The following is a 14719-nucleotide window of genomic DNA, read 5'->3' as shown; positions in this document are numbered from 1 at the left end:
CCACTTTCCATGGCTCCTCATGGCCACGAGAGGGAGATGGGATTGCTTTGCCAAGCCTTCAGGACTGCCCACTGCTTGCACCTTTCCAAACCTTTCTCCTCCACCTTGGCCTTGCCAACTGTTTGCCCATCTCGCCTCAGCCCAAATGAACACCTCCTCATGTTTCCGAACCCTCTCCCAGGCATACTTGCATAGGACCACAACATATCTCGCCGATTAGACCCCAGCTTTCCCGCCTTCCTCACCTTGCTGTCCACTCTTGATGGGTTTGTACTGTCATCCTCCACCTACCCCAGCATAGCATCCTTCAAAGCCAGAGAATGAGTCTGTGCAGGGCTGACATCTGCTCCATGAATGTCCAGGAATCTGTAAAGGACAGAAGAGGAGCTTGTCTCAGGGATGACTGGGAGGGAGACTGGCTCTCCTCTTGAGTCCTGGCCTAGCCTGGACGGTATCCACATTCCAGGTGCTGCTGCGCCTTGTGCAGGCAAAAGCAGAACTCAGCTTCTGGGCAGGAGTGGGAGGCACAGTTACTCACTCTCAGTAACTGTGGTGTAGCCCCATGTTCTTGATCCTTCAAGAAGGACGCACAGGTTCTGGATCTTTGTGGAATTTATAAAATGCTTTTCCATGAGGAACATTTAAAAACAGGCCAAAACCAAGTCATTTCCTTTTTTAAAAAAAAATACTTAAAATTTTATTAGGCAGTGTGAAATTTTCATCTCTTAGAATTAAAAGGATTGCTACTGCATTGGCCGGGAATCGAACCCGGGCCTCCCGCGTGGCAGGCGAGAATTCTACCACTGAACCACCAATGCTCCAGCTGTGAGCAGCTGTGTGGCACCTCCCTATAACCTCATCCCTGGGCCTCCATGTGTATATGTTGAGTCATAGTCCAGTTTATGATACTGCCACATCAGCTTAGCTCCAAGAAGAGCAGCTAGCTCCAGAGCCAGAAGGAAGTGAGGGGTGAATGTGGGTCTGTGTGCATGTGAAGTAGATTTGCCTTTGGGCTTTGAGACAGGAAAGAGAGCTCCACTCCCTCCTCCTCAGTCAGCAGCAAAACACAGGGAGACTGTGGGCTAGCCTCCCGTCTGCTGTGGAGCTGGTGTGCTGCTCTCAGTTTTCACACTGCGTCCTGCTGGCGACTGGCCCAGACCAAGGGCAGCACTGTGGAGTTCTTTCAGGTGGAGACGAGGAAGCCAGACTCCTGCAGCCAGTCACACTTGTCAAAGAGCCCAGCAACTCCCTAAGAACTCTGAGCAGAAATCTGTAGTCCTTGGGCTGCTTCAGGCCTTGTTTGGTTGAGGGACCGGGCTCCTCTGGCATGATTTCTGTGAGGAAACTGACCAGAAAGGGACCCACACACACCCCAAACAAATAAACAGTAACAAAGCAAATAAATTTTAAAACATAATTTTTTTAAGAAAAGAAAACAAGCTCTGCATTGGCCGGGAATCGAACCCGGGCCTCCCGCGTGGCAGGCGAGAATTCTACCACTGAACCACCAATGCTCCAGCTGTTTGGTGTGGTGTCTGTAGAGCTCTTCTCAGGGCTGTTTCATTGAAGAAACACTGGGCTTCACCTGGCTGGTTTGTCCTGTTTGGGAAACCACACAGGATTGGTTCTTTCCCAACCTTTTTATAAGCTTCTGAAGTCAGGGCCTGTGATCTGACAGCTCCTCCCCCTTAAAAGCCCTTGAGTCATCTGAATGATGTCCTTTTCTACTGTACGTGATCCTGCCTTCCCATTTCATTTCAGTAGGCAAAATGGAGCAGTACACCCACCTTCCTTTACCTAGGCATTGCTGCCTGTTAATGTCTTTAAAGTAGTATCTCAAATGGGACTGCCCTGTCACCAGTCTCCTGGACATAGATAGCATATTCTGTTTCTGTGGCATCACTACTCTATTTTGCTACAATTTTCTGTTTGTGATTTGATTTTGCCATGTGTCCCAACACAGATACAGAGGAGTCCTCAGATGCACGAGTGTAGAACTGAGCAAGTGTTTGATAAAAATGGGTATTAGCTTTTTTTAAGACAGTAATTTACATTCTCTCAGATTCCCAGAAGTAAACTGGCCCCACTACTCCTCACTGAACGCTGAGCAGGTCAATGATTAGGACCTACCCAGCAGCAGAACCGAGAGGACCTGCCCTGGAGCCCAGACGGCAGAAGTAGCCCGGGTTTGTGTGTCCCATGCTTTCTCTTTCCTCTTTCCAGGCTGGTGCGGGACTTTGTGGCCCAGAACAACACCATGCAAATCAAGCACGTGATCCAGACCCTGTCTCAGGAGTTTGCCCTGTCCCAGCACCCCCACAGCCGGAAAGGGGGCCTCATCGGTCTGGCAGCCTGCTCTATTGCCCTAGGGAAGGTATGTCTTCATTCTGATTGAGGTGACCAAGTACCTTCCTACCTGAGCCTCAGCAGGACCATTACAAATGTGTATTTTATCCAGACTTGTGCATTTAAGACTACTAGCAAATATCACCGTGTGGCCTGGCAGCCATGTCCCCATAGTGTGGTTCTACTTCTAGAAGGTGACTTGGGATGAGTGTTTTTAGCTCAGCTCTCACACAGAGGCCTGAGCGTCTCCAAGGGAGGGACTAACCCTTCTGACTAGTCCTGGCCGCTCGCTCGTTACAGGACTCAGGGCTCTACCTGAAGGAGCTGATAGAGCCTGTGCTGACCTGCTTTAATGACGCAGATAGCAGGCTGCGCTACTACGCTTGTGAGGCCCTCTACAACATCGTCAAAGTGGCCCGAGGTGCCGTGCTGCCGCACTTCAACGTTCTCTTTGATGGACTGAGTAAGGTAACTTCTGATTCCGCTAAGAACAGCCCACCTACCTGACTTGACTTTCTAGGACCCTGAGAGAGAGCTTGGGGCACTGCCCAGATGCAGGCGGAGCAGGAGCAGATAAGCATGCTGCTGCAGGGGCCACTTAATGCCCAGGTCTGGTTTTTCATAGACCTGTATCAGTGTATCGTTAAGTCCCCGTTCACCTTCATTCCACTCTGTGGAAATGTCTGCCTGCTGTACACGTTATCGGAAAGGCTCATAGTTTGAGAAGCACTAACCTCCCAGGCAAAGGTAACAATGATGACTCCACAGTACAGGCTGTCCCTTTGAAGGACAGTCATGACAAGTTCCCTGTGCTAAAGAGTGATCCCCTATAGACCTTTAGGGTCCCTATTGCTGTCCTTCTTGGCTCTCAGCCTGGTGGGTTACCTTTCCCTCACCCTGGTGGGGATGCTCTCTCCTCAGCCTGGGGCAGTCGCCCTACCCACTTGTGCAGAGTGGCCCCTGTAGAATGAACAACATGACCATTTCTCAGTGCCACCCTCACGGCTGTCTCTGGGGCCCATGAGAGAACCAAGCCTTTTAAGATAAGCGTGCCCTGGGAGCAGCCAGTGGGAACAACTGTGTGACCCAGTTCCAGCATGGCCTGGGAACCCCAGCAGATCTTGGGTTACCCCTGAACAAATGGGAACTCTCCTGTACCTGGCTGTGACTACCTTTCTCAGTCAGACACTGGGAAAGACCACGTGCTGTGCTGATCTGCATCATGGCCTTGGCTGTTGCTTTGCATTCGGTCTCTAGGCTTGCGTCTCACTGTGACTGAACATTGCCTCTGTTTCTCTGTTTTGGTGCCTCATAGTTGGCTGCTGACCCAGACCCCAATGTGAAAAGTGGATCTGAGCTCCTGGACCGCCTCTTAAAGGTACCCCACTCCATCCCTCTTGTATTTTAGACTTTATTCCCTCTGCGTGTAGAGTAGAAATTCTGGTGGTTTTCCTCATGTAAGTTGTTTTTATATATAGCATACACATATTAAAGCTCACTGCTTGGTATGCAGCTTCTGTGACATATGTAAAGCTGTGTTACTACCACAGTCAAAGTACAGAGCTGGGCCGTCCCCCTAAGTGAAGATCTTCTGTCTGGGGTGGGGATTGGATGGGAATCTGTTTTGTTATTTTATATATCTAGGTGCTTTTCCTGCTTGCATGTCTATGTCTATGACCTGTGTGCCTGGTCACTGCAGAGCTGATAAGGGAAGGATGCCATATCCCCTAGAACTAGAGTTACAGCTGGTTGTGAGTCTCTGGGATGCTGAGAATCAAACCCAGATCCTCAAGAACAGCAGCTTAGTGCCCATAACTTCTGGCCAGCAGCTGAGAGTCGTATTTTCCTACCCCACTCAGAATGATTAAGTTGAACTTCGACCCAGCCTTCCAAGACAGGGTGCCAAGCCTTGACCCAGACTTCAGAGTAGGGTTTTGCCATCCATTTAGGTCTATTGACTTCTCTGCTGACCATCCATTATTTCGTTAGGCTTTGGGCCTATCACAATGCCGGTTCTCCAGGGACCTCTCCTACCTGGCTTAGGCTCTGCCATTTCTCTCCATGGTTACCTGACCCTCAAGTGAGCCCAGGGCCAGCAGCACAGCAAACCCACTGCTGGCTTTTCATAACCCTCACTCTTCAATCCACAGGACATTGTGACAGAAAGCAGCAAGTTTGACCTGGTGGGCTTCATCCCCCTTTTGCGGGAGAGGATTTACTCCAACAACCAATACGCCCGACAGTTCATCATCTCCTGGGTATGACCCAGTCCTTGGTAGATTCTTCCAACAACCCAGAGTTTCTAGTGGAATCATGTGGACTCTTAGGGGACATACAGTGATTCTTTTGACTAAAAGACACCTCTTTGTCTCTATCTCTTAATAACCTTCAAACCCTCATCACCAAAAACACTGTGGGTTGGGCATAGTGGCACATGCCTTTATTCATAGCACTTGGGAAGCAGAAACAGGCAGAGCTCTGTGAGTTCAAGGCCAGCTTTGTCAATAAAGCAAGTTCCAGGCCAGTTAAGACCACACAGTGAGACCTTGTTTCAAAAAGCACTCTGTCTAGAGTTGTCTTACTGTATGTCCTGTTTGCCCCGAAGGGATGTGATTCTTTCCTTGTCCTGAAACTTCTCAGGATCTCAGAAACCCCTAGTGCCACATCCAGCAGCTCCACCTCTGTGAACCGTCTAGCTTCATCCAGCCCTCTCTATTAGTTGCCCTCTACTCTAGCACCCAAATCCTCCTGGAGTCAAACTCCCACTTCCTTGCACATTGAACAGAAAAATTCCTGCCAGCACTGCAATGTAGATACTGCAATGCTGTGACACAGGACCCTAGTCCTTCTGCTGCTGGTCTCAGGGGAAAAGTAGGAGACCAGGCTACACCCGGGCCAGCTCTCAGCTCTCCCTCTCCTACTCCCCTCCATCAGATCCTGGTTCTGGTGTCGGTGCCAGACATTAACCTGCTGGATTACCTGCCAGAGATCCTAGATGGGCTCTTCCAGATCCTGGGTGACAATGGCAAGGAGATTCGGAAAATGTGAGTTGTGGGAAACGGCAGGCAGCTGCCACTCGCTCGAGTCCCTGTGGGAACTTCTTCCTATATCCTTCCCCATGGAGGAGTAGAACGCTCACCTTCCCAGCCCCTGCTCAGTGTCCTCCTGATGAGTGTAGGGTTGATCCAGAGCAGAAATGGGCTTTCGTGCTAGCTTATGCTTCCTTTTCTCACTGGTAGGTGTGAGGTGGTTCTTGGAGAGTTCTTGAAAGAAATTAAGAAGAACCCATCCAGTGTGAAGTTTGCTGAGATGGCCAACATCCTGGTGATCCACTGCCAGACCACAGGTGAGTGTGTGGAGGCCCTGTAGCTACAACTGCCGCCTCAGAAGCCCCTGTCTCTCATATCCAGACTTCAGTATGGGGCAGAAGGGGGACCCATGTGGCCTAGCCACCGCATGTGACTCTGGATCTGGAAACAGTAGGGTGGTGGGTGTGAGAAGAGATCTGTGTTCTCCTCTGATAAGCATACACTTTCACCTGGATGTGCTTTGCCTTAGGTAAAGATAGGTCGTGTGGAGGTCAGAATTGCCCTTCCCGCAGCATCTATTGGCTGTCAAACCACATGAAACAGTCACAGCAATGGCTGCTTGTTACTGGCCAAAAACCTACAGGTCAGCTAGGTGACTTTGCTCCCATGTCCAGGCTGGGCATAATGATTTCAGGCTTAGTTGGAGCTAGGTGTGGTGTGCAGTGACCCACATCTGACATGGGAGCTCAGTATCCAGTAGGTTGGATGGCCTCAGCAGGGTTCCAAGAGACACAGGACACGGACATTGTCAGGACTCTTGATTCCTATGCTTAAACCAGAGACACGACTACATGCTGTTGGCTAGAGTAGCAAGTTTTCTGGATCCAATGATAGGAAAATGAATTCCACTTAGAAAGGAAGCGTGTCATATTACAACAGGCATAGATTTGGGGAAGGAAGGGTATCGCTGCTGTTTTCAAAATCCAGAGCAAGATTTTTACTCTTAACCTATCCTTACAACCCTGTAGAGAGCAGGGAGCCCAGGAAATGTTGTATTCATATAGCTAGAAGCAGTCAAGCCTCCAGGCCTAGCCTTTGTGCTTGGGAGGTAGGAGGAGCTCTCAGTGTATGTGCCAGCCCCACTAGAAGCCACCAATTTCTCTTCCAGATGACCTGATTCAGCTGACGGCTATGTGCTGGATGCGGGAATTCATCCAGCTGGCGGGCCGGGTAATGCTGCCCTATTCCTCTGGGATCCTGACTGCTGTCCTGCCATGCTTGGCCTATGATGACCGCAAAAAAAGTATCCTTCACTCTGTAGAGGAGATTGAAGTGGTGGGTCTGTGAATGGGAAGGATTCCCTTAGGCTCCTTCACTCCTAGGAAGCAAGAGATGAAGCTGAATGTGGATTAGGAAAGCCAGAGATGCAAGACTAATGCTGGCTGTCCCCAGTCCTCACTTGCTTACTTCCAGATATGGAGCAGCAATCTCATGTACCAAGGTTCTACCCTTCTGAGCTCATCCCTCTGTGTCTTGGGTGAGAAATATCCAAATGGAGGAGGAGCCACCTGTGAGCAGAAAGAGGACTATCTCACAAGGGTGCATGTAACAAGAACGAGACTTAGGGAGAACTAAGTCTATATGACCAGGGAGACTGGTGGCCTTGGGCTTATGGAGGTCTTTGCATAGGGGTGATCCTTACATCAGTAGACAGGTATCAAGGAGGTGGCCAATGTGTGTAACCAGAGCTTGATGAAGCTGGTTACCCCTGAGGATGATGAACCCGACGAGCCAAAGTCGGTAGCACAGAAGCAGACAGAACCCAACCCTGAGGATTCCCTGCCAAAGCAGGAGGGGACAGCCAGTGGTGAGTACCCTGACATCAGAGTCCCCGTTTCTGCTGCTGGGAAGACAGAGGTCCTGGGACTAAACTTAAAGTATCATTTACATATGTTGACTCGTTTAGTTGTGGTACCCAGCACTGTTGTTAGTCCACTCCTGCAGGCTCTGACAGCTGACTAGTGTCTGGCAGCTGCACCCAGAGCCCATGCTCTTCACCCTTGCCACCTCAAAAGACATGGCACGTTGCCCTTGATCTCCAACTGGGATCAGCTACCATCAAGTCATTGTTGGGAACATGGTAAGAACCTAAGAGCACCGAGCTGCACAGTTGGTTTGATTCTTAGCATCTGGCCCTTTCTCAGGGAGGATAGGACAGGAAAATGCTAGTTTATTAAGTACTGGAAATTTCTACTGCACAAGTCATTGCCTTTAAACAGTCCTTCCAATGCTTTTTGACATGGTTTTCTTTTATGCTGATTGGAGATAGACTTTGCCTCTAAAGCCCTGCTGGTCTTATCTCCTGGACCTCTGCCTCGGTGTCTCTGACCACCTCAGGGGGAGTCCTCCTTTTCAGTCAGAGAGCAAATGGATGCACGCCCTGTGCAGATGGCTGAGGGTGACAGAGCAGGGTCTGGAACCTACATTTGGGCAAGAGAAACGCCATAGCCATGGCACGTGCTTGCTGTGCTTGCTGACTCCTTGACGGATTAGCAGACAGCCTTCTGCCAGGTCACAGGGCCGCCTCCTGTGGGTTTGGCTGGTAGAAGAGAAAATGAGCTACGTTGCTGGACCTGTTGGGTACCAGGTTACAGCTGTGCCAGAGCCAGAGCAATAAAACACATGGCAGGAGCATTGGTGGAGCACTGTTGGTTCTGTGGTAGATTTCTCACCAGCAAGAGGGAGACCTGGCCAGTGCAGTAGCTTGTGTACTTTTTGACATCTCCTGGAAAGAGAAAATTTACATTTATTCTCAGCCTTGCTCACCTTATAGCTAATCACATTCTTTTCTAGGACAGAGTCCTAGCATGCTAGTAGACAGATGACTCAGCCAGGAAATGGGCAAGTTTGGCCCATCCTTATCTGCCCCTTCTATTCTGCCCAGAACCACCTCTCTGTCACAGGTGCCTCCTGTCTGGTCTTCCTCTTTGAGTCTCTTGCATGCTCAGCTGATGCTGATGCAGCATGCTCCACACATGCAGCATGCTCCTCTGTATGTCTGCATGTATCCAAGCATACATGTACAGTTCTAACTCTCCAGGGCTGATTCTTCCTCCCAAACCACAGAGCCCCTCCTCTGCACTCTCTGCCCCAAGCCACGTCCACCTGCAGCTCCCCATTGCCCTGCCATCATGGGATTGCAGTGCAAAGTCCTTTCCCTGACACTGTCATTGTGGTATTCAATGTGCCTGGCCTGATCCCACTACACCACCACCTCACCTACCCACCCACCCAGCTCTGTCATCTGCTACTTGTCTTGGGTGTTGCAGCACTGATTCTGGCATGTTTGGCCCTTAAACTGCTTGGCCTCCTTTGATCTCAGCCGTCCTAGCTTCCACACTTGGCCTTGATGCTTTTAGCCTTTCCAAAGCTTAGTTTCCTTACTTGTTGAGTGGGGTAACCCTTGTCACCTAATTTGAAGGTTGGCTGTGAGTTCCAAAATAGATGTTTGCTTGTATAACAAATACTCTTCACAACAAATGCTGTAGTATTTTTTTAAACATGGGTGCTCGTTGACTTAAATTGTGATCCACAAACCCTTTGGCTGAAAATACTGGGAGTCAATGCGTTTGAACACGTTTAGAGCACTTTCAGCTGGCCAAAGCCATCACAAAGCCTGTTGGAGACATTATGTGGTGTTTTGTAAACTCTGTATTGAAAGCAAAACACAGTTGTTCTAAGAATACCTCCTTTGCAGCATGAGGTAGTTAAGTCCTAGGACATCAAGAACCATTGTAAGTCAGAGCATAAATATGTGTTCCCATAGCAAAACCCTCTTGCTGGGCCTTCTGCAGTCTTGTTTCTCTTTGTTGAGTTCTAAATGAATAAGTAGCAAGCGAGAAGGGAGGCTATACAGAGGATTCCAGTAGCGGGCTTGTGGCAGCTCCAGGGTGCTTGTAGTAAATCCACCTGTTGGCAGATCTGACTCGGCAGGATCTGTCAGCTCTGTCTATGGGTGTTGCAAGTACAGACAAATCAGACGCAGATCTGCCTGTGAGAGCAGCTACAGAGCAAGGTTGCACTGGCACTGGGGGATGGTCGCAAGGCCTGTGCTGGACAAAGGACAGGGAGCATGGGCAGTGTGCAGGCGCAGCTTCCCAGGTCTTGAAACAGCGTGTTTGTTTCAAACCTTCGGATTGTAAAGGAAAGGCATGTTCCTGGAGAGCTGGTAGAAGGACTGCACTTGAAGTGCATCACCCAGGACTCCCCACTGCCAGCCTCAGTGTGCAAGTGGACTGGAAATGGGTTGTTTCTTGGTGTTTCTGTTTTGTCTTAATGTATGAATATACACTTGTATCTCTTGCATTTTGTTTTTACACACACACACACAAATGGAATCCTTACAGCTTGAACTTTTTTCATCAATAGTACACATCTTTCCAGGTTAGTCAGCACTAATCTGCACTAATTTATTTTTTTAATTGATATTATTTTAAAGTGTACAACTTACTTGTTTTAATATCTTCACAAAGTAGTACAACCATTGATACTATCCATTTCCAAAACATTTCTACCATCCCCCCGTGAGATTCTCATACCCTCCCCAGCCCTGTGCTGCCTTCAGCCCTGTGGGCCTGCCTGTTATGAGCATTCCATATAATGGAATCATACAATATGTACCCGATCATATCTAGCTACCTTAACTTCACTTTTCAAAGTTTCTTCATGTTAGCATACATTAGTACTTCACTTCTCTTTATAGATGAACACTGTTGCATTGTGTGAGTAGATATTAGAGTTATTTCTTCCACTGTGTGGATATTGGGGCTGTTTCTGTACAGTTTTTTAAATCACAGTATATGCTGACTTTCCCTCTTAGCCAGCATTGTATAATTAGGTATATTAATAAAGCCAGCCTCTGGACTGGTAATTCAAATACGTCTTTTGTCTTTGAGGATGTAGTTCATCATCTCCCAATTCATTAAACTGTGCTTCCTATTAATGCACTGACCTTGTATCATTCCATCAGATAGATAAAGCTCTAATCTGTTTAACCAATCTATCATAAATCACTGAGCTACTTCTAATTCCATCTTAATCCTGTAATCCTTGCTAAAAAGAACTTTCATGCAGAAAAAAAGTTTTTACAAACATCTGTGGTTGTTTCTTAAAGATACATTTGTAAATTTTTAAGGCTTGCTGCTGAATGCCAGTCTCTAACCCCAGCAACATGAAGGTTGAGGACCCCTGCCCTAATGTGATCCAGTGTCCATTCAGGGCTTATAGTTCCCCGTGGATTTGTGATTTATTTTGTTGGACTTTTGGATTTGTTTTGTTTTGTTTTTTTCTCCATTTAGAGCCAGGAACAAGGTACATACAGTGCACTTGACTGAATGGTCATTATATTACTGTCTGTCTTATTTCCTCCCTCAAAATGTTAAGAGACCGGATCGGAGCTGAAGAGATGGCTCAGTAGGTAAAGCCTGAGGCCTAGAGTTTGGATCCCCAGGACTGACATAAAAGGTAGACATAGTGGCACACATCAGTTCTAGGGAGGTAGAAACAGGATCCCCAGAGGAAGTGGCTAGCTAGCCATGTCTAATCAGCAGGCTCCATATTCAGCAGAAAACATCTCAGTATAGAAAATGAAAAGGAGGACACCTGACATCCGAATCTGGCCTCCACACACAGGGTCGTCCACAAAAGTGGACTCACACACATGTATACACACAACACACACATACTTATGCAAAAAATTATCCTGGGGAAGATACTGGAAATCACACAAAGGTCCTGTTTTCCCCACAAGCCACCTCCCCAGTGAGTGACTGGCCAAAGCATCCATTGGTGGAGCTGACCTGCAGCAGGTAATCCCGTGGCGAACTGCCTCATGGTGAGTTCTACCTACACCTGTCTTCTTTCTTCTTGAGACAGGTCCTTGCTGTGTCACCCAAGCCAGGATTCAACTCTGCATCCTCCCATGTCAGCCTCTGGCCGAGCACCATTCCTGCCGAGTCGTGTCTGTCTGTGTTGCTCATGGAAAGGGGACTGGGTGGAAACAGAGGCTCTGGCTGAGGCGATTGGAGATTCAGGCTTGGTACCCTGACATTTTATTCACAGATGTGTGGCTTCCTATAAGACAAGGAGGGTGGACTTCAAGGGTACGGACCCTAGCTGTGGGTCAGCCTGCCCTTCCCATCACTCACTGCATCCTCTTTCCACCTGCCTCCAGGCCCTGCGCACCATGACATAAGTAGGGTGAATGCCACAACAGGCTTGGCCTGCTGCCATAGCCTTCCCTCCTCCGCTCCTGTGACTAGAGAAGGCAGGTGGCAATGTGGGCCTCTTACTTAACACAGAAATAAAGATCCCCTTTACCAGGAGGAAGAAAGACGATAGGCTATTTTTGGAATAGGCTAAAAACTTGGTTTGTTATTTTTAGAAAATATTTTATTTGTAAACTTTAAAACTTTTGAATGACAGTAGGGACAATGGTAGTCGTCATCTGTAACAGAACAGCTGGATTGATGCTGCACTGTAGTCCTTGGGCTATGGAGGCAGGAGGATTAAGAAATCAAAGTTGATCCTCCCTACATGGAGAATTCAAGGTCAGCCTGGGCTACATGAGACCTTGTCTTTAAAAAGTCAGAATAAAGCAAACAAAGCCACACAGAAGAAATATCTATAACTCCCTAATGTTTGATATAAATGGCTGAATGAATGAACGAGTGACAAAGAAAGGACAGCTCCTCCTTATACAAAATTCCAGCTAAAAGCAGGAAGAGTGACTGGAGGTGTGGCTCTAGTCATAGCACACTTGCTTAGCGTGTGCAGGAACCTGTAGAATGGGGCACTTTCCACGTGAGTCCATAGTGCTGAACTGACCCTGGGAGGGCCAGTGGCTGCAAAAGCACTTCCAGCGTGGAGATGCCTGAGCTCCCTCCCAGCCTTCCATGGCAGTGAGGCATCTCTTAAATGTTCAGGCCCTGGTGAGTGAGCGAAAACATCTTACTCTGCAGTCAGACAATTTCCTGCGGTTCCTAGCCTCTTAGAGCAGCTTGCCCTCCTCAGAATGCTGCACAGTGACACCCAGCCCTGGGTCTGGAACCCAGCCCCTGTTAGAGCCAATCTTCTGACCTTGCCTCCCTTCTTCACCTCTATTCTGACAGTCATGGCACTGTCAGCCTGTCACAGTAAGTGAGCTAACATCTGTTGCCTGTTTACAAGTGTTCCTCAATGCATCCCAACAGCCATGGAAGCATTTGCTACATAAATGAATAAATGCTTTGTCAGGAACTTGAACATTCATCTTTCAGCTGCTTTCCTTTTTTTTTTTAAATTTTATTTGCGTGTGTGCGTGTGTGTGTGTGTATGTGTGTGCGCGCGCGTGTGTGTGTTACATGTGTACACATGGGTGTGCAACAGAAACCAAACCCTTGGCCTCATTCATGTTAGGCAGGTGCATCCCTAAGTGACTTTCCTTGGCTTGACTTGGAGGAACTGTGTGCTGTGTTGATTCTGTGTTGGTTCTGACAGTGAAAGCATTATAAATGTATTCTCCCAGCAACTTTAAAATCAGGTTTCAATTTCCATTAGCTTCTCAGGTCTTTTCCTTTATAATTTTTGCCTGTTGGCCTGGTTGAGAAATTGTCACCCTTGTCAAGAAATTTTGAACTCAAGCCTGACTGTGACAAAGATCCCAGGCAGAAACTATGACAATTTTTTCTCCGTCTCTGTCTGCCCCCTGCCTCCTCTTGTTCTTTCTCAGTGTGTGTGTGTGTGTGTATGTGTGTGTGTGTGAGACTCTGGGAAATTGCAGGCTCCTGCTGCTGTCTGGCTTAGAGCACGTCATGGAAGTGTCCTCGGTTTCTCAGCCCCCACGACTGGCACGCCATCGTCTAACTATTCTCCTCAGGTTAGAAGATCACTTTAAGTGTACGGAAAATGAATAAAAGAGATCCTTATGTATATTCTCTGAGCTGTCTGGAAATATGTTAGGACACTGCTGACCCCATTTGTCCCCTCCTGTCCCTTTATAGGTAAAACTCCACACTACACCTATTGCTGTCCTCTGAATCACCTCCAGTCTTGACACTTATGAAGGGCTGGCTGGTCACTTTGCTGACCACCTCTCCACACGAGTTGGACTCACATTTCTCTCATGCATCCTGAAGTTAAGCACTTTGGAAAGATGCGATCGAAGTCCTTTGTCTGCAGTGCATCCTGTTGGGGCTGCATTGGCTCAGCACTGACTGGTGGTAATGACCCCATATCTGAGCACCTCACGCTGCTGACCCCTCCTCCTTTCCTTCATACTCTGAGCAGTGGTCATTGCCTGGCCAGTACTGGGGTTAGAAGAGAACCCACTGGCAGCCTTCCAGATGCACAAAGTCTTGGCTCTTTAGATAACTTAATTAAGCGCCAAAGGAAAAGGTTGGGATTATCTCAGTCCTGTCCTGCTTGAGTTTTGCAGCAGAAAGCTAAGTGTAGTAAAGGTTTTGAATTGGCTACATGCTAAGGGACTTGTGCAGAGTTCAAGGCTACAATTCTTTCCCAGAATCATTTTAACCCTTTTATTGAGGTTTTATAAACTCTACATACCCAGCTGAACATGTACAATTAGCAACTTTTGTTCATTCACTGAGTGTATAATTATCACAACCAATTTTAGAACATCATCAACAACCTAAAGTCCTTGCCCAGCACACCCCACACTCCCAAAATTCTCCAGTACTCTGTAACCTCTAACCTACCTTCTGTCTCCAGACTCGCCTGTTCTAATCGTTTCCAGTGAATGGAATCTTGCTGTGTAGTTTTGGAATTGGCTTCTTTGACTCAGCATGTCAAAGTTCATCTACTATGTAACCTGTTGCTCTTTATTGCTAAATAATATTTTAGTTTGTTTATCCATGCATAGGCATGTGGGCTGTGTCCACCTTTTGACTATGGTAGGTGGTCACACTAGCATAAGATGCAGGATGCAGACTTGCATTGCTCTTGGGTGGGGCTCTTAGAGCAGGACTGCTGGGGAGCTTCCAGCCTGTTGTACAGCCTGTGGCAACACCACTTCACATTTCTGCCAGTGATGTGCACCTAGCCAACACTCGCATTTTCTTCTGTTTCGTCATATTGTGAACTTGACCTGCATTCCCTGCTGGCCACGATGTTGCATAACTTAAGTCATGTACAGCCACTGCCCTTGGACCTTCAGACCTTTCTGAAATGTCCCATTTGTATTCATCATGAGTGTGTCCCCAGCTTGTGAGAGCCCTGAGCCTAGCTGAGCACTGGGGCCTGCAAAAGTGCTGGATCCTTGGCTTCCTTCTCAGGAGCCTAAGTGGAGG

General features: G+C 48.0%; 1 protein-coding gene and 2 non-coding genes across 3 annotated transcripts in view; 1 reads left to right on the top strand and 2 right to left on the bottom strand.

Moving 5' to 3' along the window:
• Positions 1-14719, top strand: part of Vac14 (VAC14 component of PIKFYVE complex) — a 96662-nt gene that overhangs the window by 11151 nt on the left and 70792 nt on the right. Inside the window, exons 2-9 of the mRNA XM_021169610.3 lie at positions 2224-2374; positions 2647-2814; positions 3662-3724; positions 4497-4604; positions 5281-5390; positions 5586-5692; positions 6544-6678; positions 7090-7242. Of these exons, the coding sequence (XP_021025269.1) occupies positions 2224-2374; positions 2647-2814; positions 3662-3724; positions 4497-4604; positions 5281-5390; positions 5586-5692; positions 6544-6678; positions 7090-7242 (995 nt within the window). The remainder of the gene's footprint in view (positions 1-2223; positions 2375-2646; positions 2815-3661; positions 3725-4496; positions 4605-5280; positions 5391-5585; positions 5693-6543; positions 6679-7089; positions 7243-14719) is intronic.
• On the bottom strand, positions 748-818 carry Trnag-gcc (transfer RNA glycine (anticodon GCC)). The gene has a single exon. It is a non-coding gene; the product is annotated as a tRNA-Gly (tRNA).
• Trnag-gcc (transfer RNA glycine (anticodon GCC)) lies at positions 1444-1514 on the bottom strand. The gene has a single exon. It is a non-coding gene; the product is annotated as a tRNA-Gly (tRNA).

The sequence above is a fragment of the Mus caroli genome, unplaced genomic scaffold (assembly GCF_978045245.1).
Source record: "Mus caroli unplaced genomic scaffold, Mus_caroli_1 scaffold_10, whole genome shotgun sequence".
In the NCBI taxonomy this organism is placed as follows: domain Eukaryota; kingdom Metazoa; phylum Chordata; class Mammalia; order Rodentia; family Muridae; genus Mus; species Mus caroli.
The sequence above is the reverse complement of the archived record's forward strand: the minus strand, read 5'-3'. Positions and strand labels throughout refer to the sequence as shown.